The 22,410-nt window shown below is 29.9% G+C and overlaps 1 protein-coding gene and 1 pseudogene across 2 annotated transcripts; one reads left to right on the plus strand and one right to left on the minus strand.

The window, feature by feature from the left end:
• Window positions 1-2,248: 2,248 nt before the first annotated feature.
• Window positions 2,249-8,072, plus strand: LOC114415298 (O-fucosyltransferase 7-like). 2 transcript variants are annotated; one of them, XM_028379917.1, is made up of 13 exons: window positions 2,259-2,697; window positions 2,820-2,992; window positions 3,358-3,432; window positions 3,880-3,979; window positions 4,063-4,130; window positions 4,440-4,528; window positions 4,627-4,807; window positions 4,920-5,048; window positions 5,160-5,293; window positions 5,384-5,597; window positions 6,286-6,470; window positions 6,539-6,634; window positions 7,481-8,072. In XM_028379917.1, exons 1-13 carry the CDS (start codon window positions 2,676-2,678, stop codon window positions 7,632-7,634), a joined length of 1,620 nt encoding a protein of 539 aa, XP_028235718.1. In that variant the 5' UTR covers window positions 2,259-2,675; the 3' UTR covers window positions 7,635-8,072. The 2 variants fall into 2 exon arrangements, with proteins under 2 accessions (XP_028235719.1, XP_028235718.1); XM_028379918.1 differs by lacking the exon at window positions 6,539-6,634 and having other exon boundaries at window positions 2,249-2,697.
• A 1,157-nt stretch (window positions 8,073-9,229) lies between these two features.
• Window positions 9,230-11,281, minus strand: LOC114414044 (annotated as a pseudogene).
• Between the last annotated feature and the right edge of the window lie 11,129 nt (window positions 11,282-22,410).

The raw sequence follows: 22,410 nt of genomic DNA on the forward strand, positions 1-22,410 counted from the left end.
TGAAAATCAAAAACCTCAATTTCTTTCTTCTCAACATTTCCAAAATTTCTGCCCTTCGAACTTCGTTCTTCCGAAACCAGTGTACACTTTGGCGGCGTGGCGAGGCATAAATGGCATGCCCGAAACCAGCGATGGTCCTAGATCTGAAGCCTTCGTCGGAGGCACCGCCATTCCTCCCGTTGACGAAGTCCGATTACCTCCAATGAGGCTACGGCAGCGACGCCACTGCCTCCAAGGAGGACGAACCTACAGCGCGAGCTCGAGTTTGCGGCGTAAGAAGAGGTGAAACGAATCCAGTTCGCTACGCTGCCCACCACCCACCACCATCCCTAACGTCACTCCGGCGCGATCCCAACCAATATCCAACCGCGCCGCTGTGGCCATCAATCACGGATTTAGATCTGGGTTTTCTCACAAAGGTTTTGAGAATTTGTTTTATGGTAACTGAGTTGTGATTTTGTACTTAGCTTGCTTGTTGTGTCATTTCGTTCCATCATTGTTGTTTTGATTTTGTTTTGCTATCTCGGGGCTGGGGTTGAATGGTGTTCGAAGAAGACGAAAACGACAAGGAAAGAAAGATTCAAAAATTTGTGACGGTTTCTTATATTTTCTGGCAGTTTTTAATTCTCAGATATCATATTTTAAAATTTAAAATAAAAAAGAGCATCACGTGTGAACATAATTAAACATATTTTTGGATAAAAAATCACATATTTTAATTTTATAAATACGAAAAATAGATAAAAAAAATTCAGAGACTAAAACTAAACTTGTAAGATTTTACAAAAACATATTTTAGCATTTGTTTTGTTATTTTTTCCCTTCATTTATGATTTTATTTTTCATTGATTTATTAATAAACTTGATCACCTGGCCATGGCTGGCCTAGTAGAACTTGAATATGTTTTAGGATGATTCGTTTTGAATTATTAAAAGATTTGGAAAAGTTAAACCAATCTAACTAATTAATATTGATTAGTTCAGTTCGAAATATGTTTTATAAATCCGACCCAATTTCACCTGTGGGGAGAAGGACAAAGGCATCACAAGAAAAGGAAGAGCTTCTTGGCTTCATTGAGAATTAGAAGAAAGTTAATAAATCCAAAATGATAAGGACTTGAAATTTCCGTCCTCTTCACAAACATAACGCTCCATACCACAGCTTGAATGATTCTTTCTGTCAGCCCCTTTTTGTTGTTGCATTGGATGGGTAACGAGTACTTTACAGTGACATGACATACGTATATAGCAATAGTATTTATCGTATGCTGCCATTTGTGTTTATTGAGAGAAGATAAATTGAGTAGATGGAAATAATAATAATAAAAAGAATGAAAGTAGGTGAGAAATAAAATGATAAATAAATTTTTGTTGAGGAGAGAGATAAAAATATCAGAAGAAATAGGTGATGAATAGAATATTAGTCTCTCTCATTTTAGAATCATTTCTCTTCATTCTCTCACCTATCAAACACTTTTATTTTACTTTAATCTCACTAATATTATTTCTCTATAGTTCTAAGCGCAACTTCAATACCTTTGTAATCCTCTTTGTGGGTAACAAGTACTTTATAGCTATATGACATACATGTATAATAAAAGTATTTACAATACATACTTATTTAAATGTGTTGTATATCCTAATTTTATGGATTAATTTTAAGAATTCTAAAATACTTAAAAATTATGTTATTTATGGTATAAATATTTTAAGTTTTTATAAAAATTAAGTGTATAATTAAATTTTAAATTGTGAAAAAAATTTATCAATTCATTTTACTTTTTTATTTTCTTCTCCTTTAAATGTTTATAGAGAAATTATTTGGTTGAGACCTCAAATGAGTGTTTTAAATAAACTAAGACTTTTAATAATTTAAAGATGAATTAGTATTTTAATTTGTGCATTGTTCGTGATAAAATTTATTTTATGATTAAAATTTATACTAAATAAAATTCAGAACAAATTAATTATATTAATTTCATATGATAAATAATTTATATTATAATACAATGATATTTTTTATTATTAATAATTTCTTTTAAAATTATTGGAATTCAAGTTAAAAGTTAAAACAACAATAAAAATGATAAATTGAGAGATAAGATGTTAAAAATTCCATAAAGATGCTCTTGTTGAATAAAGGCTTCTAAAAATACTCTAGTTAAAAAATCACAATCTAACATTGTTTCTCTCAACGAATTTTTTTTCCACACTGAAAACATTTTGTGATACATCCTCTTAAGTTCATTCTTTGTTATTAATTAAAATTTATTTTTATGAAATAAATGTTAACCAATAATAAATGAAGAAGTAAATTAAAAAAAAAGTGTATTTATGAGGAGTTGCCAGCACTAGACAAATATACAGTAAAACTGAATCTAGCTATGAAAAGAGCAAGAGAGATGAACAAAAAGCGTGGGTCGCGAACGAGATCTGCAAGCACCATGATGCACGAACAATTTAAATTTTAATTCAATTAAGCACATAATTAGTTACAGCATGGTAGTACTATTACTGAAGAATAGGAGTAATAGTAATTCATAATTCGTTATAGATAAAAAAGAAATAGGGAAAAAGGAGCACGACGTTGAGAGAAAAAAAAGCCAAAACCGAACAAACAGAGCAAACAGCACCGCTTTTTTATTCACATCCTCCCTCACTGTCACTGCAAACTCATGAAGAACCCCACACTCCGAGGTTCATCTTTTTATTCTCAACATAACTGTTGAACCAACCTTATATTATACTTATAATAATTATACATTTATACCCTGTTTCTTATATTCAATATTACCATTACTATTAATACTAACGTGTAGAGAGAAGAGGAGGATCAATGCATAGGCGCAACAAGACGGTTGTTCCATTGGGCATGCTCAGAAGGTTTCTCGCCGCGTCCATATTCTCAATAGTCGTCACTTCTTTCTTCTTTGTTCACGTTCACGTTTCTCCTTCACCCACTGATCACAAGTTCAATGATAAGATCCCCTCGGTTTGTTTCTTCTCTCTATCATTCATTCCTCTGTTTCGCTGAACGAAAAAAAAGTTTGTTTTTTAGGGCACTTCTTGTTGCTCCGGGCGTTCTGGAAATCTCCGTGATCTTCTCTAACTTTGTTTCAAGGCTAACTGATTCTATTTTTTTATTTTTTTATTCAATTTATTTGCAATGGGTCTGTTTTGAGGTTCTCTTTTGAAAACTTCGATTTTCAGTGTATTGTTGACTTGAACTGGATTGCCATTTGTGCATACAAATGTGGAAAGTGTGGAACTTTGGCTTTCTGGAATTTAGTTTTGAATATTTTGATGGCTTAGTGATCAAAGTTCCATTTCTGTTGTGTGAAATTCTAAATTTGACAGTTTCGTGACCCGCAAAGCTGGACTAGAGAACTCGCTCCGCCTCATCTATCCAAGGCTCCACTCTCTGTTCCCAAGGTTTTGTATTTCCAATCATTATTCCCTTAGAAACTGATTTGTTGATCTATCTGTTTGTGGATGCTGAGAATGTGACTGAGAAATGAAACCAATCCACTGGGTAGTGATCCCAATATAATATTTTATTTTCCACATTTTTTGAGAAAATCTTATATTATAAATCAGAGATAAATGTTACCCTTTTTTTCACTAACTGCCTTTAGTAAATTGCTAATTATTGGAAAACCATCTTAAATGCAGAAGTGTATTTTTAATTTTTTTTTTCTGTCAATAGTGGAAGTTTCTTCTTTGCTAATTGCCTTTCAGTGGGGAGTTTCTTATTTTATTTGGTTTTAGTGCTTGTCAGCTATGTTGGGGTGTCATGTATCTTAGCAGATACAGTATATTTTATATTCTGCAAAGCAATTATGCATCTTTTTCTTTGTTTTCACTCCTTTAGTTTTGTAGTTGAAGGATTCAAGAAAGGATTCAGACTACGAGAAACTGTGGAAGCCTCCATCAAATCATGGGTTTATACCCTGTACAAAGCCTACTCCTAATTACTCAAGTAAGAAACTTGAACTTGTGTAGCAATTTGTAAGTTCGAATTTTCTTTTCAGTCTTTAAATGAAGTGTTGACTGTTTATCCAGCTCCTGGAAGGTCACGTGGTTACCTTTCTGTTCATACAAATGGAGGGCTAAACCAAATGCGTACTGGGGTGAGTTCTCTCTTTAAATTTCTCTCATATGAAACTTTTGGTTTTAGTGTCAGCTACTCAGCTTATTCCATGTTGAATTTTTAACTTCTTATTTGATTTTTGTTAGATGTTAGAAAGTTCTCCATTAGTTTAGTTTCTGAGAAGTTATACTAATACTACCATGATACTTCAAGACAAAAAAGATTGCTAAAAGGCCTAATTGATGACAAAAGTCTTGAATTTAGAGAACGTCACTAGTATGATAGTCAGTTTTGGATGTTTCTTATCATTGCATTGCTAGAAGCTGAAAGTTTGTTTTCTCTACTACAGATATGTGATATGGTAGCTATAGCTCGTATCATAAATGCCACTCTTGTAATTCCAGAACTTGATAAAAAGTCATTTTGGCATGATACTAGGTAACTTTTGAATTCTGTATGAGTTCTATTTTTCTACTATAGTTCTCTATTTTGGATTTTACATTATTAGATTTTATAGTCTTTTGTTTGATTTGCAGCATTTTCTCTGATATCTTTGATGAAGAGTGGTTTATTAGTTCTCTAGCTAATGATATAAAAATCATTAAGAAGCTTCCCAAAAAACTGGTTAATGCAACCAAAATTGTCATGCAATTCAGAAGCTGGTCTGGTATGGATTACTATGAGAATGAGATTGCTGCCTTGTGGGATAATTTCAATGTATGTAGTCTGGTTGAAATCTGTTGGTGTATACACTAATATGTTATTATCCATCTATTTACCTTAACTTCTAACTACTGTACGACTATCTTATCTTTGATAACCTCTAAAGGTAATTCGAGCTTCCAAATCTGATTCTCGGTTAGCAAATAACAACCTACCTCCAGAGATTCAGAAACTTCGCTGCCGTGCTTGTTATGAAGCTCTTCGCTTCTCTCCGCACATTGAAAAAATGGGAAAAGTATATAAGTAGATATTAACTCTTATTGGCTTCTTTTATTGCTTGCTCATACTCCGTCCTTACTTTAGGATTTTTTTTTTTCATTTCCAAATACTTTTTGGATCATTGTAGATATTGGTGGAGAGAATGAAGTCATTCGGCCCTTATATTGCATTACATTTACGTTATGAGAAGGATATGCTTGCATTTAGTGGGTGCACACATGAATTATCTACAGCTGAGGCTGAAGAGCTACGGATTATCAGGTATTGATGCTTCAAAATGATTAGTTGAAATCTATTTTCTTTTCCTGATATCTAATGTTTGAAAATTACCATCTTGGACTAAATTTGTAGAGAGAATACTACTTATTGGAAAAGAAAGTATATTAACCCCATAGAAGAAAGGTCCAAAGGTTTTTGCCCCTTAACTCCAAAGGAAGTTGGAATTTTTCTTACTGCTCTTGGATACCCATCAAAGACTCCAATATATATTGCTGCTGGGGAGATATATGGGGGGGAGTCCCATATGACTGACCTGCAATCCCGCTATCCATTGTTAATGAGCAAGGTAAGCAATTACAATTTTGTTGCTGTATGTTGGTGAAGTTTGATAAGAAAATCTTTTGAACATATTTTCTTTTAATGAAGTTTGATTAACCTAAAATTTTCTTTCAGTAACTAGTTAGTTTATTACCAGATTGAGCAATAATAAAATGAGGTTTTGATAGGAAAGGTTTGAATTGTCTCATCCACTATATGATGACATCATACTCCTAATACAATTCTTAAATTGAAAACAAAGCAATGTCAAAGGGGTTAGATAACTGGTGACAGAAAACCTATCCTAGAAGAAAAGAAACACAGGCTGGCTCTATTTTTTAAATGCATGAGGAGCTTTGCATCATAAGCCAGATTCTCTATTAATTAATCACAGAGATCAGGTTAGTGGCATTGTGCATTGATCCAGCTCTTGTTTCAGTTAAATCATTTAGGTGCAACCATGTTTTCTATCAAAGGTTTCTTTCGTTAAATCATTTAGGTGCAACCATGTTTTCTATCAAAGGTTTCTTTCGTTAAATCATTTAGGTGCAACCATGTTTTCTATCAAAGGTTTCTTTTGTTAAATCATTTAGGTGCAGCCATGTTTTCTATCTATGGCAAGTGCTGAGTTTAAGGCAAGAAGTCTAAATAAGTAATAGCAGTCAGCTGAGAATGCATTGATATCATGTTGATAGCCTACCTATGATTATTTTCAGGAAAAGTTAGCATCCATTGAGGAGCTTGAACCCTTTTCTAGTCATGCGTCTCAAATGGCTGCTCTTGACTATATTGTATCGGTTGAAAGTGATGTATTTGTACATTCTTACCCTGGAAACATGGCAAAGGCTGTTGAAGGCCATCGTCGTTTTCTTGGGAGTGGAAGAACAATATCTCCTGATAGGTGAGACTCTTTTCAAAAGATGTTCATCATTACAGAGCTGTTCAGCATGATCCCATTTCTTTTATCAGGAAAGCGCTTGTTCATCTGTTTGATAAACTGGCAAATGGATCAATGACTGAGGGGAGAACACTTTCTAATAAAATCATTGATCTCCACAAAAAACGGTACATGATAGAAGAAGCATTAATTATATGTTAAGTAATTTTATGATTGCACTATAAGTTCCTTATATGATATTGTAATTGACATTTGTGCATGTCCCATCATTTTTATGATTTTGATAGGCCCTATCATTTTTTAACAAATCATTATTATCAGGTTGCTCGACATTTGGATATTTACATAATTATAACCACACCTAATAAATAACTAGATTATAAGAGGAGATTATAGCTATAATCATAACTAATTTTTAAAATATGGGTATATAACTAGTTATCAATAAATTAGTTATATAACAAATTATATCTAAAATCAATTACATAACTAGTTATTAATGAATAAATATAAGTTATTTGAAATATGCATTTCTTTTAGTTATAGTTTTATAACTAATTATTTTTTAAATAAAAATAAGTTATTTGACATACCCATAACTATAAAATTGGTTATAGTTTTATACCCACTTTTGTATAACTAGTTATATTTATAGTTATTTTTTTAAAACTAGTTTTTTGGAGCATCCCTAATTATTATTACTCCATGAAAATTTCTTCTAATTTAGGCTCTTTGATCCATGTTTTTTCTTTTTTATTGAATGAATTCGTTTCTTAGAAGCTGTATTGGTCAAGTAATATTGGCCAAACACCAATGCCTTTGTACCAATTATAGTTGTCATCATTAGCTTGACAGAATATGTTGTCATTTGTCTGGTAATTGTCATCATTTTTCATTACATGAGATGAAAATATTTGAGGTGGTATTCTGAATTTTGATAAAATGCTTATGAAAAAGAAAAAAAAAATACATTTGTTTATTATTCGGGTTTGTGCTTATGGTGTGTTGAGCAGGCTTGGCTTCTTCAGAAAGAGAAAAGGACCCGTTTCTGGAACAAAGGGCTTGGACAGGTTTCGCTCAGAAGAAACATTTTATGCAAACCCTTTACCTGGTTGTTTATGTCGGACAGAATCACTCAATATAAACGCTTCTCACTTCTCAGTATAGTTAGGCCAGAATAAAGCAAAAGCTTTTTCCTTTATATTGGTGAAAGGATTGTCACATGCACTTCCCTTTACTAACGTTTCAACACTAGATCAGCTGGAAGATGTTAAAAGGGTGTTGTCATAGTGTATATATTGATAGAAAAAAGAAGAAGAAGGAAGTATAATAGAAAGGAAAAGGAAGGAGGGGGGAAATAAATAAAGAAAGATGCAAGAGTTGATATACAAAGTTGGTGAGGGTGACTAAATCAGATTCTTGAGTGTGTGATTGGGTCTTTTGGAAGGCATGATTCGTTCATTCATTCAGTGAGCATTACTTGTTTATGTAAAGCTTTTTAGATTTGGCCTGGGACTCAAAATCACACATTATTGCAAATATTTTTGTTTTTGGTGAAATTCATTATTGGAAGTATTATTGCAAATATTTATCGTATTCTCATCATATGTTTAATGCTCTTCCCACCCCGAACAAAGCTTGATCTCCTTTGACCCTCTACGGCTATCTTTAGATTTCCATTTGGGGAATTCCAAACTCAATTCGAAGAGTAAACTCAGTTTCTGACATGTTTAGTTACCTCAAAAGTATGTTCACACACTTATATTTTACTGGAACCAAATTTCTATAAAAGCAGGACCAAGGTTCATTTTGCAAAAAAAAAAACTAAAACCTTTTCCAAAATTAAGTTTACCAATATTAACCCAAACATAGTATCATTAGTTGGTTGGAAGCTCGATATATATTTGGGCAGGCGCAGCTCAGCTGTTCAAGGCATGCCAACGAGCTGTATTGGATTAGGGAGTAGTTTTTTCCTTCCCATCTTTGTTCTCCAAAATTGAGTTGGGTTTTGACAAAGGGAGCATAAAAACTTTTATCTCCTTTGCATTTGAGGAAGCCTCATTGTCTTTTTTCTTTTTAAATTCAATTTACTTATGTAGTTTTAACTAAATCATATATCAAACACATCTTAATTTGAATCAAATATGAAAATTAAACCCACTAGAATCTATCTGGTGATGGGAGACTCGTAGTTTGCTAGAGATCTTAGGTTTTTATCTAACTTTTGTCATTGAACACCAAAAAAAAAATTAGGGAAGTTAATAGAAAATAAGATTATTTTTAAAAAAAATTAAGATTTCATATTTTTCTATAAAATTTGTAATTTTAATTTATTATTTTATTACTATAATTAAAATGATTTAATAAATATAAAAATTGTTTTATATTTTTAATAATTATAAGAAATGAGAGTATCAGAATAAAATATAAATTCAACTGTATAAATTTGCTCATGGAAGATACTTATAACTTCAAACTCACTCCCATAGTTCCCATCCTTGTTTTCACAAACTAAGTAGATTTTTTTTCCTATCAGAGTTAGGTGAAGATTCAAGAATATATGGATATTCAAGGGTTTGGACATTGAACTTTTAGATTAAATTGGCATGCCATCGCTGTTAATCTCTAAATACCACGGCAACTCACTAGTTTATGTGCACAAGTCACAGAAAAATATCAACAGTAAATAATGCCCCTCCCATTAATCTTTCAGTTTGCTAACTAGTTCTTTTTATTAAAAAAAGAAAAATGTACAAGGATGATTGTTTTACTGAAAAAAATTTACACACGTTGCATTAACAAATTTGTATGGCTACATTCCAAGAAAAAGGAAAAACGATACAAAAAAAAAATAGTTTATAAGGAAAAAAATCCTTAAAAGTATTGGTAAAAATATCATCCTAATGAAAATTGCTTCAACTCATCTATCACCATAGTCTAATGCCGCAACAGCATCCTCCAAATGGAAACAAATACTGTGATCAATCATAAAGATTTTATAGCGATGACACTAAGGCCACCCATGAAAGACCTCAAGGGCTCAGGGATAAGGACAGATCCATCTTCTTGTTGATGATTCTCAAGCAAACATATAATCATTCGTGGTACTGCACAGGCTGTTGCATTTAATGTGTGAACAAACTGTGGTGGAGCAAGATTGCCTTTAGATTTTTTTGCACTTGTGGCTTGTGCTTCTGATGCAGGACAATACCTTATTCCCAAACGACGGCTCTGATAGTCTGTGCAATTTGAGGCGCTTGAGATCTGTCACAACTCACAATAGGTCAGCAAATTATATTGAAAGCCACATGATTTTTGTATAATGGAATAGCATGAAGTTGCTTTTTCAAGCTTTGTTAACAAGTAACAAAACAAAATGCAGTTTCTCTTGGTGCAAGCAAGAGTAATTCTTGCACACAAGTATAGTATCTACAGGCTATATTAAAATAAAAATGAAGTTTGTATTAAGGTCTGTGTCGAAATTATTTTGATAGTATCTTATACTTTTGATTGGTCACACCCACAGGCATTGTACTCAAGCAAGAATCTCAGCCTTAGAGCCATAAAATGTATAGAGATATATATGTCTTGGAAGATTGAAAGGGAAAGAGTTGTTGCAGTACCTCACCAAACCGTTCTAAACCAGGCATCCATGCCTCCACATCGAATTTATGATAAGCAGCTGCACCTAATCTTCAGAAGCCATATCCAAAGTTCTGCATAAAAGCTTAGTTATAATAAAACAGCAATGGAATCGTGTTAAAAAACGAAGAAAGAATGTACTAACTACAAAGTACATATTAGTAACTCTCACTTAAAATGCAATCCCAGGGATGAGAAGAGGTCTTCTTCAATTTTAATAACCTCTTGGTGATAGTGTTCACTCTCTTCTGGGCGGCAGAAAATAAACATTTCCACCTTGCTGAATTGGTGAACTCGATAAAGACCCCTGCTCAGTAATAATTATGATCACAGAAGTTAGAGGAACCAAATATTTAAAAACAATTAATGTTATTGGTTTTGTTTTGTTTTATTTGGATAAAATACACAATTAATGTGGATATTAGCCATTTGATGTTATTATACTTGCATAATCATTAAAATTTTCGTTTCACATAAAACTCTTTTGAAGTGATGAATTTCAAAATGTTAATTGAGCTTAATTAAGATTAGTTTATGAAATTGCATCCAAACATGTGCATGGGCATGCTAAACTTAATTTAAAGGAGGGAGAGAGCAAACATCTCGGGTGCTATTAAAAGCGTCCGCCATTAAAGAAGCCAAGCCTATGCACTCGAAGCAATAATCAGCACCTCCATTTGTCATGTCCTTAATCACCTGAGAGAGTGAGAGATGAATCAGAAGTAACTAATTAGACAAATATTAATCAAACGCTGCTTATTTGTAGTATGATGTAAATGGTAAAATGCAGGAACCAATACGAGTTATATATAATAAAAGACCTGGCTCACTGACTTCTCTTTGCAATTGGAAGGATTCACAAAATCTGTGACTCCAAATGTTTTTCCTGCGTAAGTTATAATCAAGGGAGTGATTCTTCTCAAGACTCAAAATATCTAAAAGACCAATTATGTATACTATTTCAAAAGGATCATTGAAAAATGAGATAGCCAAAATACCTATTTCAATTTTTTTGTCATTTAGATCGATGCCTATGATCTTTAACGTTCCTCGTTGCTTTGCTGCCACAGCTACCTGTTGCAACCCAAAACTCGCAGAGGTTAAATCACAACAACGTAAAGAATCTTTGCTCTATGATTCTTTTCGCTGTTTTTTTTAGAAGATTCTTTTCACTGTTTTGGTCCGGCAAGAAAATAAATCCTCTGGAGCGACAAGTCTAAATCTGGTTTTAATCTTAAAAATATTATAATTTTAGTTTTAATTTTTATAAAAAAAAATATTCATTTTAGTTTTTACATTAATAAAATAATGTGATTTAATCCCCAATTATGCCTGTTTTAGTCTCTAGTAAAAGAAAATTACATTACTTTATCTATCCTTGCGTGGATTAGAAAGAAATCACTTCTAAGACATAACTGTTAATGTTAGATTAAACATATAATCGGTATTAGTAAGCTACATGTTTTAATTTCTAAAAACAAACTGTTCTGTAAAATTTTGCACAACAGATGCCATGTCTTGTGTCATCTTTCTTGTGCGCCATCTTATATAATCAATTATTTTGCAGTTCAAAAAAATGTTAGATTAAACAATTATGTTGAGAGTGCAAGATCGTTGTTGTTAATCAAAACTTACAGCTAGGCCTACGGTACCCAGCCCAAAAATAGCCACTGTGGACCCTCTTCAACGTTAGCCACCTTCCATGCGGCCCCCACCCCTGTAATCTCAAACTAGCTTTTTAATTAATTAATAAAAAAGTTTATGAAGTTAGTTAAGAATAATGATATAAATTATAAGATTAACTTATAAAAAAAATATAAGATTAAACTTTATTTTAATTGAAAAATAGTACCACTAGTACTGGCACACGAATAAACTTTGAGTTTTGCCCATATTATGAACTAAAAAAAGTATTGTTATTTTCATCTATCTGTTTTACATACCTGTAAATGTAATTATATTTCAATTATTTCCTACCACTAAGTCAGACCCTTATTCCCTTTATGTTCCAAGAAAAACCCTAACACCTAATTAATCAATAGGATGTTTATGGGTTTAGATTGACCCTTGATCCAACTTAATTATTGGATTGGATTTTAAACTTGTTTGGATTAGAGATATAACTTATTCAATATAAATTACATTATATTTGGGTTGGACAACGAGTTACAAATTGTCAACCCGTAACTCAATTCGATCCTGATCATATAATAATAATAAAAATATTAATAAAAATATAATAAAAGTTAAATTGTAATTTTGATTTTCTTAGTTTCTTAAATTCATGGTTTTGGTCTCCTGCACTCCTCCTGGTTTTATAAATTAATAATTTTGATCCCCTTTATAGATTATTAATAAATAATTTTGATTAATAGTTATTAAATTAATTATAAATAAAATAAAAATTGTTAATCATTCAAAAACTTTAATAAAAATTATTAACTCTAATTATTCACAATATTGTATTTTTCTTTTTCTATGTAAACATCCTTCTACCTCTAACGTCAAACACAAGTTCACTAACAATAATACTACGTTTTAGAGTATTTTGTTTCTCTTATTCTTTGTAAGCATTCTTCCATTTCTACTATCGCACACAAAACCACATTGACAACAATATCACGTTAGGGTTCATATTCTTTTATTAAAGTTTCTAAATGATTAAATTATAGGAAAAGCTTGATCTAGTTTTACTTCATTTGTATAAAAATACTATGTAGTCATTGTATAAAAGAAATAGTTATTTAAATTTGATCTATTTTTACTTCATTGATTCTCTAATCTTCTCATGATTGAAGCATATCGAGAGTATTTACCAAAGAAACTTTAATACTCAAATCAATATAATATGAGGTGTTTTAACTTTTAAGTATAAAAATAATTTTGATCACTTAATAGACCAAATAATTATCTAGTTGGTAACTGCGGACTAACCTCCCCTTTACATGTCATGTGAAATTATAGGGAAAGTTTGAGTATGTCAAGTTGTCTAAGTGGCCACTTTACATGTCGTGTGAAATTATAGGAGAAGCTTTGAGTGTGTCAAGTTGTTTAAATGGCGGCAAAGTCATATGATATATTTTTTTATTCGTAAAAATTAAATCTAATATAAAAAAGTTTACTGTTTAATTAACCAACTTAGTAGGATATATTAATATAAGCTTTATTAATCATACAAAATCAATTATTTATAAGCTTGTCCCTTATCATTGAAATAAGCATATACTTTAAAGAAAAAGAAAGAAAAAAAGCATGTACTTTTATATACTAATACTTTACGTGCATGACAACATCATTTAAATATGTCGTAATACATTTATATAAAAAAATAAAAAAATCATGTCATAATACTAATATTGTTGTTTTCATCTTGCCACACAATTTATTAGGGACATTTCCCCTTACATCCCTCTTAATTGCACCAATTTTATTTCACCATCTTCACTTTTGCATGGAATTATAACAACTCATACTCAAAAACAGCCTAACGTAACATAGTGATGGTGAAGACCCACTCTTTTAGAGAGGATGAAAATCAAAAGCAATCTCGGTCCAGCGTTCTTGTCTATTAGTCCAGCATCAAAGTTTAAGTAGTACATCGATATTAAATATTTGAAATACTGCCTCTAGACTTCAATGTAAGTAAATTTGACTATTAAAAAAATTGATTAATTTCATTTAATTCTTGTAATCACATTTTTTTTCTTTCTAAAATACCTTTTATCATACGTTCACTTGATATGAAGAATAAAAATGAATTATTTGAATTAGAATAACAATTAATAGAAGAATATGTTTGGGATGGTATCATTAATTATAGGATCAACGTAGTTAAAATTTGTTTATATTTGAGTCTAAAAGTATTTTTGTTGTTTATATTTAGGTTTAGAGGTAATACAATGTAAGCCTGTAATTGAAAAAATGATTTCATTAAACGCGGTAAAATTAAAAAAAATAAGAAATAACTATTTTCCACCAAAAAAAAAACTTGAGTAGAGTATATCAATTTGACCTACTAGAGTCGATCCAGTGATAGGAACTGGAATAGTGATTACCAAAAAAAAAGGGAGACTGTGATAGTATTTATCAAGTGTTAGAATATAAGTGAGACCATTATAAAAAAAATCATAAACTTGATTTCACTGAACATGGGAATAACATAGGAAATTGATAACTTTCTGCAAAAAAAATCATAAAATATGCGTATAACCCAAATTGTTAATAAACAATTACAATAAGATTCATAGTATTATCAACTTCAGTAGTTTACCAAAAACATGTTTATTGGCATGTGAAATGTTATTCCATGCACTGCTCATAAGAGAAGTGCAAACAGATCCACAGGCCCAAGCCCAACTACCAGGCTAGTTCGTTTTTGTCTATTATTTGGACTGGGCTTCCTATAATTGCTTTGTAGTTTCTATCATTACTATGAAACTATAGTCAAAGCTTATCTTTGAGTCAATTGCTGACAAATCAATGTAGAATAAACTCCACTTAATTTGGTAATTGGTTCTCCTTTTTTCCCTGTATGTTGGAGTAGGCCCACCATGCCCATCTACAGTGATGAATTAGTTTAATGGCAAAGTCAAAATGTGCGAGGATGCGACAATTATGCTCGAAATGATAGGACAATGGTAGATAATAGATAAGATGATGATATCACAACTCAAAAAGTTGGCAAAACCTGAAATCGGATCATCCATCATGCTCATACCTCACAATTGAAAAAGTAACACGTCAAAATACTAACTCACCTATTTAGAGAACCAAGTTTAGCGACTAAATTGCTACTTTAATGGAAGCTGTGCTAGCTAGCTGAGTTTAACTTTACCTATCACTGAATGAGTGAATTGATTGTTTGGTTAGTTGATAGAAAGGTTTTAATCTTTGTTTTTTAACCTTAAAAAACGGAAGAAAAAGAAGCACGTCACCTTTTAAAAAAAATCCTAATAACCAAATTTTAACATGGGTTTTGTTGTATGAAAATACTCAGGTCAGTTGACGGAATGATATCATTTAGAAAATATCAGTGCTAATTGGTACGAAAAGATTTCACACGAACAAGTACGAAATGCAATTTTTTTTTTTTTTTTGAGAAGGAATGCAATTTTTTTTCCTGAGAGGCAATGCAATTTTTTTAAGATGAGGAAACAATAGCAGTTCAGCTGGAGTATAACTTTTAATCCTTGAAGAGTTAATTATATAATTATTTTATTTAGAGTCTATTTAAGAGAGAAAAATATTTTAGAGATCTAATTGATAGTTTTATTCGTCAAAAGACCAATAGCATTTTTTATGCTGGCTATTGAGGACGGCAAAAAAACCATTTGCATTTCGTATCTAAGAATCCCGTCAAGACATATAATTATTGCATTATGAAGATTAATTAACCTTCAACACGTGCTATGTTTGCAAATAGAAAACCTGCTTTGAGCCATGTTATTGGATTTTACTTTTCGGTTTTTAAGAATTGTGCTATCAGCACTTTTGGTAACTTTACTTTTCATTCCTCTGATCCTCTCCCTAGTTTTCTTTTAAGATTATTATGGTTTATTTCCTCATCCTAAACTATATATCGTCTTTGGTAACTCTTCTACTAAACTGCAATGCTTCATTTTTTTATGGAAATAACACAATCATTACCTGAACTTAATGGCATTAATAAAGGATACATGCAATATATAACTGCTGCTGACAAGAACAGATTTTGTAGATATAAATATTCCCAGTTTAAACAACATTAATAATTTATTTCCTCGTTATATATAGGTACTAGTTTAGTTTTTATATGTCCTGAACCCCCTAGATTTTAGCCGAGTTTTAGACTTGAGTATTATAATTATTTGAGTAATGTTTGGTAAATTATTTCAACCAGCGTCTAATTCATTTTATTAATTAAAAAATTTATTTGATTGTTTGATAAATAAAATATTTTTATTGATTTTAACATTTTTTAAAACATGATTTCAAATAATATTTTTTAAAATATTAGTTTCTAATTTTTTTTAATTTTATTACTTATTTATCCTTAAAATAATCACAATAAAAATGAAACAACTTAATAGAAATTTTTATTTTGAATTTCTTATCTAATGTCACTAATGACACTAGTAATTACATTGGTTGAAACATTTGGCAATTTGGTGCTCATCAGTCATCATAGGACCCAATGAAACTCTTTTTCATTCACACATACCTATATTTTCTGTTATCTTTTTCGGCACATAGAACTACCTGTATGGGTACAGTGTTCTCTTCGTTTGAGTCAAACGACCGAGAATCGAGAAACAATGTAAATCACAATTATCATCCAGAACACAAACCCATTTTCATCATTCCAGCGTCACGATATTCCTGTTAACTAGAGCTCAATGATAATTGGAACATGCCCAAAAAAGAAACAACAAAATACTTTCTCCTATTAAGGACTGCATTGTTGCTTGCAAATGAACTTATATGGAAAATTTGGTATCGTATATTCTATTATATATACAGTATATTGTTAGGTGAATGCATATCCAATTAGAGAAAATTGCCCGTGAAGAACAAGAAATCAAGCTCTTCTAATCACAAACTTAATAGAAAGCGACGACTAAACCTAACGCCATTGTCAATATATATGTTCAAACAAATTGTCGATATATCAATGAATATAAAAAGGAAGAGAGAGATGAGAGCCTCCTAATCAGTGGCATATCTGAGATTCTAAGGCTCGCCCCTTTAATTAACACGCAGAAAAACAAACAATACACAAGTTGCTTTCTTTGTTCTTATTAATCAAAAGACTCAAGAAGTTGATCAAGTTAATATAAAGAAAGAAACACTACCATGACATAAGGCTGGAAAAGTTACCAAGTGATATTTCCGATCGCCGTTTATTAATCATTTGCCTAGTGAAATGAAATCAATTATCAATCCAAGGTGTGGGTCACAGCCACGGAAAGCATAAAGATTGAAGACCATAGACCTGTAATGTTAGTGCCAAACAAAGACCATTGGGGGCCGACGCAAAAAGTCCATCAAAAGTGAATTTGTCTTAAAACAAAGCAGCAGTATAAAATAGTTATGTTTTTTCCTTTTAAATATGTTTGCATTTACTTTGTTTTTTTCTTTTGCAAAGCATGTTTGCATTTAGTAAATTGAATATACTCAACTACTTAAATTTATCTTTAAAAGTGTGATATCATCCTAAATGATTGAAAGTATAAATTTAATTAGGGATGAGTTTAACTCTCATATCTCATCTTCGCAAAAGTTGGATAAGACTATAATATGAAAGATACGTATTTAAAACTTGTAATGTTCATCCTCGTACTCGTTGAATTTAACCTAGTTATATCCGCAGTAAATTTATTATACTTTTTTTATAACTTTAATTCACTTATATATTTTTAAATAAATTATATATAAATATAATTAATAACAAATAAATTAAATTTAAAAAATTAAGAATTTGATTACATTTTTAATTAATTGAATATTTTTAAGTTTGTAATTTAATTATTTAACTATTAAGCTAGTTGATTTATATTTTAAAAAATTATATCTATAAAATCTTTTATTTATATATATATATATATATATATATATATATATATTGTAAAAAAATTATTAAATGTAATAGAGGTGGGTACAAGTATGAATACAAATATAATTTGATATTCATCTCATTTTCATTTAAACTATTCGAGTAATACCCATTGTTACCCATACTTTGGTCAAAGTGAGTATTTTCTGTCAAAGTCATACTTGAATGTGCAAAAAGTAGGACAAATTAATCATATTATTAAATTTGTGAGATCATTTTGTATGTTTACAGAATAATTTGATAATAAGTTTTATTTTGTGAGGATCAATTTAATATTAAGTTATAATATTTAGGAACCAAATTGTCACTTAATTATCTACAGAACTAACTCGTTGTATATTCATGGACTAAATTTAAATTTTTTATCTTTCAACGGTCAATTTATTAATGTCTCACATTTTTAAAGATGAGTTTAGCTATATATCTTCTTTTTAATGTAAATAATGTTCATAAAAATGAGTTTAGTGAGTATAAAATAGTTTAGATTATTATTTTATCATAAATTATCTTTTGAATTATGTTAAGATAATTATTTAATTGTTAATAAATTTATCATACATAATAAAAGATAGTTTTTTTAAAGGTATAATCCTTTCTATTCATAAAAATAATAATAAAACTTATTTTTTTTAAAAAAATCATTGTGCAAAAGGAAAAATGAAAAAAAAAAAAAAAACTACCCGCAAAATGTGTATACACAGATTCCACTGAAAGTTGCATTGAAAGAATGGTAACGTATAACGCATAGTATCAGCTTTTTGCAGCTTTTTTTAATTAATTTTTGTTATTTTTTAACACTTCACTAGTTCTTCTATCCTATGTACTAGTCACAAAAGAGAATTAGAGGCAGTGATTATGATAAGGATATGGTCAAAAGGCCTTTGGAAGTTCGGAAAATCGTTCCATAGAATCACTGACTAGCACAGTACAGATAACGGACTTTTGACCAGAATAGGAAAACCGAAGAAGCTTTTGGAAATTGTGAACCCATTAATTACTTGCTTTAAATCCCCAAAACCACAAATGATCCCGTGGTAGGCATCAAATCAATAAAAATAATCCTGTGGTGGACAAGGGCATGACATCCTAATATTTTATTATAGTATTATTTTATTATTTCTCATAATATTTCACGCAAAGAATTAAATAAATATATTTACTGTTTTTAAAATATACAATATTTAGTAATTAAGTTCTTCAACCCGTTAATAAGAGGATTAATTTGAGAATATCATACAAAATTTAGAAATAATCCTTCAAATAATATTTTTTAGTTTCTTTTGTGAGTTTGTTTATTTTTTAATAAGAATACTTTTACAAATTATTCTCATTTTCATTAAATCAAGTGTCTTTTCTTGTATTGAGTGTTTTATTTTATTTTTTATTCATTCTTTCTATTTCTTTCAAATGATATTTGTCAACTTTTTATTTTATTTTAATAAACTGTACCAAATTTGAAATATGTTTTAGATCAACTTCATTTAAAAATTATTGTAATTTTAATCTATCGTGTTTTGAATTTATTTTTTAACACATTAATTGATTTTAATGATTTTTTTCACCATTTTTAAGTTTTGTTATTTAAATTTGTTGCAATTAAATATTTGTCAGCGATAATAGAAAAATATTTAAATTTATTATTTGTAAAACTATTAAAACTTAAAATATTTCATAATTGCACGAAAAAATTATTAGTAAACTATAAAAATATTTTATCCGGAAACAACATAATTATCTTTGTTCACGTCCAAGCATAATAAGAAGTCATCTAAAAATCCTATTGTTCCCAATTTGCTTGAGGTGAGGTGACCACAAGGTCATTCTAATGTGATTGGACTCAAGGTTAGATGTTTAATTATCTCATATTGAAATATCTATTTACTATGCTTGATTGATTTTCATGATTTGATGGTTTACAACTCTTTAAGTATTAAGCATGAAAGAATCTGAGTGTTTCTAATGGTTGATTTTTTTTATGATTGAAAGATCTAATCTTCTGAATAAGTAAAATATATTAAATTACAAATTCATTATAGCATTGTCCTTGCATATAAAAAGCAAATTAATAATAGTAATTTTTGTAAGATGAAATACTAACTTATTATCTATAATTGTGATTGGACTCAAGGTTAAAGGTGCAATGGTGTTATATTGGATTGTCTATTCACTTTTTTTTTGCTATGCTCGATTTGCATATGTGGTTAAATGGCCTATGACTCTTTAAGCGTTAAGCTTCAAAGGATGTGAACACTTTCAATGGTCGATATCTTTATTGTTGACTCATCTAATATTCTAAATAAGTAAAGTGTTTTGAGTAATAAATCTATCATTCATGCATACAAAAAGAAAATTAATAATTTTTTAAGATAAAATATTAATTTAATATCTATATTTGTCATAATGAACTTATTTATTTTTTAAAATAATAAAAAATAAAAAAAATATTATTATTGATTAAATTTAGCTACAAAATTAAAATATTAATTTAATATCTATATTTGTCGTAATGAGCTTATTTAATTTTCTAAATGATAAAAAATAAACAAAAAATATTATCAATTTATTCTTTGAAATTAGTATTATTGATTAATTAGCTACATAATTACCAACTTATGACATTCAATTCTTAAAATTATAAATCATTTTGGTCGATCAAGTTGATTATTGATAATTAAATATATTTTTTGCCTAATGAAAAATTCTAAATTATTTAATATTATTAATTTCATGCATGAATTAATATTTTTATGATAATAATGATTAAACTGGTCATTGAGAAATTAAATCAATGTTTTAATCATCATTCTTTTATCATTATTTTACATTTATTGTGTATTTTAAGACAAGAAAAGTACTAAAAACATTTTTTTTAAAATACATATTTTTTGGTTGGTTAAAATTTATTAAAAATTATAAAATGAACAAAGAAAAACATTAAATAAAATGTAAGACCAGCAAAATTGTGTCATTTTTTAATAAATTTCAAACAAACAAGTGAGTATATATTCAAATGAAGACCGTGTCTAGCATGCAAAACTAAAATTTGTTTCGCATGGTGCAAGTGCAAAAGTCTATTTTTTTTTTCTTTTTTAATTTCTTTTTCTAATTTGTCCCTTATCCTAAACTTAAAACCTGGGATTTATGCCATCACCAAGAATGATCTTTTCATTGTTCATTTTTTACTTCGATCAAGTCATCCGCGCGAACACTCGTCCCTTCTAACAATTTTCAACACAGTGTGTTGCAACCAAGCGATTTTTGACACCTATTATTTTACTTATTTTTTTGTTTTCCCTCTTTTCCCCAACTTGTAGTCTCCCCTTCTCTCACACCACAAACATCAACCCACAAACAAATGCATGGGTATGTTGAAATCCAAATAAAAAAAAACAATTGACCACATTAAAACCCAGATCAAAAAATTGAATGTGGGTATGTTAAAACAGAAATAAAAAAATTTGTGAGTTTGTTTCATTAATGACACACATTTTCTAAACACTAACAATTTCAAATTTAAAAAAGATAAGCAAATATCAGATATAGAATTAAAATAGAGAATTATCACCATGGTGTCCATTGACGGTAAAGAAAATTTAAATGTATAAATTTTTGGATGTCTTTGATTTTTGTTGTCGGATTCAAATTTGTGATTTGTTTGTTACTATCTCTATTTTGTACCTGTGGGGTATGATTGTGTTGGTGAGGAAATGGTGATTGGAAGTATGCGAATGTGGTGATTGAACAAGGAGGAGCATCATCGTAGATAAAGAAGGAGTTGAGAATAAGAGATGAGGGATGATGACAAATTGTTAAAGATGAAGGAAGAAATAAAAAAAGCAATCTCATTTATCTAATTTAAAATTAACATATCTGATACTGTACGAAATAAATTTTCGTTTTACACGCTAGACATCTTCTCAAATGAACCTGGCAATGTGTTTTTAGAATTTCTCTCACGGTAAGTACCTGGTGATTGAAATCCTTAACCCAAACGTGCCAATGGTTTTTGAGTTTTTTTTTTTTTTTTGGCTTGGGCATCATTCAACTTGGACATACATGATTTAAGATTCTGTGTCATGGCCAATTTGGTAACAGCAAGGCAACCGTAACAGGTTTGTTTGACCAGCTACGGTGAGGACGACTGAATTTGAAACTCACCACGTGAATTGCCCCCTTACCAGTTTTTTGTTTGTTAGTTAAAAAAAATTGTTACTGTAGTATTTAATTTCAAACAGTTAAAAACAATTATAATATGTACTGGAATTAATTTCTTTTAATCTTGGAACTTGTGCCATAATAAAAGAAATATTTTAAATATTTTCCTTAAATGCATCATTTACCGGTTTAAGTTAATGAACGATTTTTAATAAATATCCAATTAGATTAGATTGTCTAAAAATTCATTCCACCGAAATGATATACTACCACCAAAGAATAAAAATCATTAACTACCGAGTATTAGACAACTATTGTTCTAGCCGTTATGAAGAGAACAATCTCGTCTCTAAAAATTAAAAGTCGATAATTTTGTTTCAAAAACTAATTTAATATATTAGTCTCACCCTCACATCCAATTTGAGTGTGTGACAGTGAGGTAATATGACGTGACGAGTGGCAATTCATAGATTAGCAGATAAGATCATAGTTTTTATATTTTATTTAATTTAATTTAATACTATACTAGTATGCAGAGGAGAGGGAAGAAAGACA

The sequence above is a fragment of the Glycine soja genome, chromosome 6 (assembly GCF_004193775.1).
Source record: "Glycine soja cultivar W05 chromosome 6, ASM419377v2, whole genome shotgun sequence".
Taxonomy (NCBI): domain Eukaryota; kingdom Viridiplantae; phylum Streptophyta; class Magnoliopsida; order Fabales; family Fabaceae; genus Glycine; species Glycine soja.

Bases quoted from the DNA above. Each gene is read 5' to 3' on its own strand.
- LOC114415298 (XM_028379917.1), top strand. From the start codon at position 2,676: ATGAAGAACCCCACACTCCGAG. The intron at 3,433-3,879 runs GTTTTGTATTTC...TTAGTTTTGTAG, and splicing joins CTCCACTCTCTGTTCCCAAG to TTGAAGGATTCAAGAAAGGA. The intron at 6,635-7,480 runs GTACATGATAGA...TGTGTTGAGCAG, and splicing joins ATTGATCTCCACAAAAAACG to GCTTGGCTTCTTCAGAAAGA.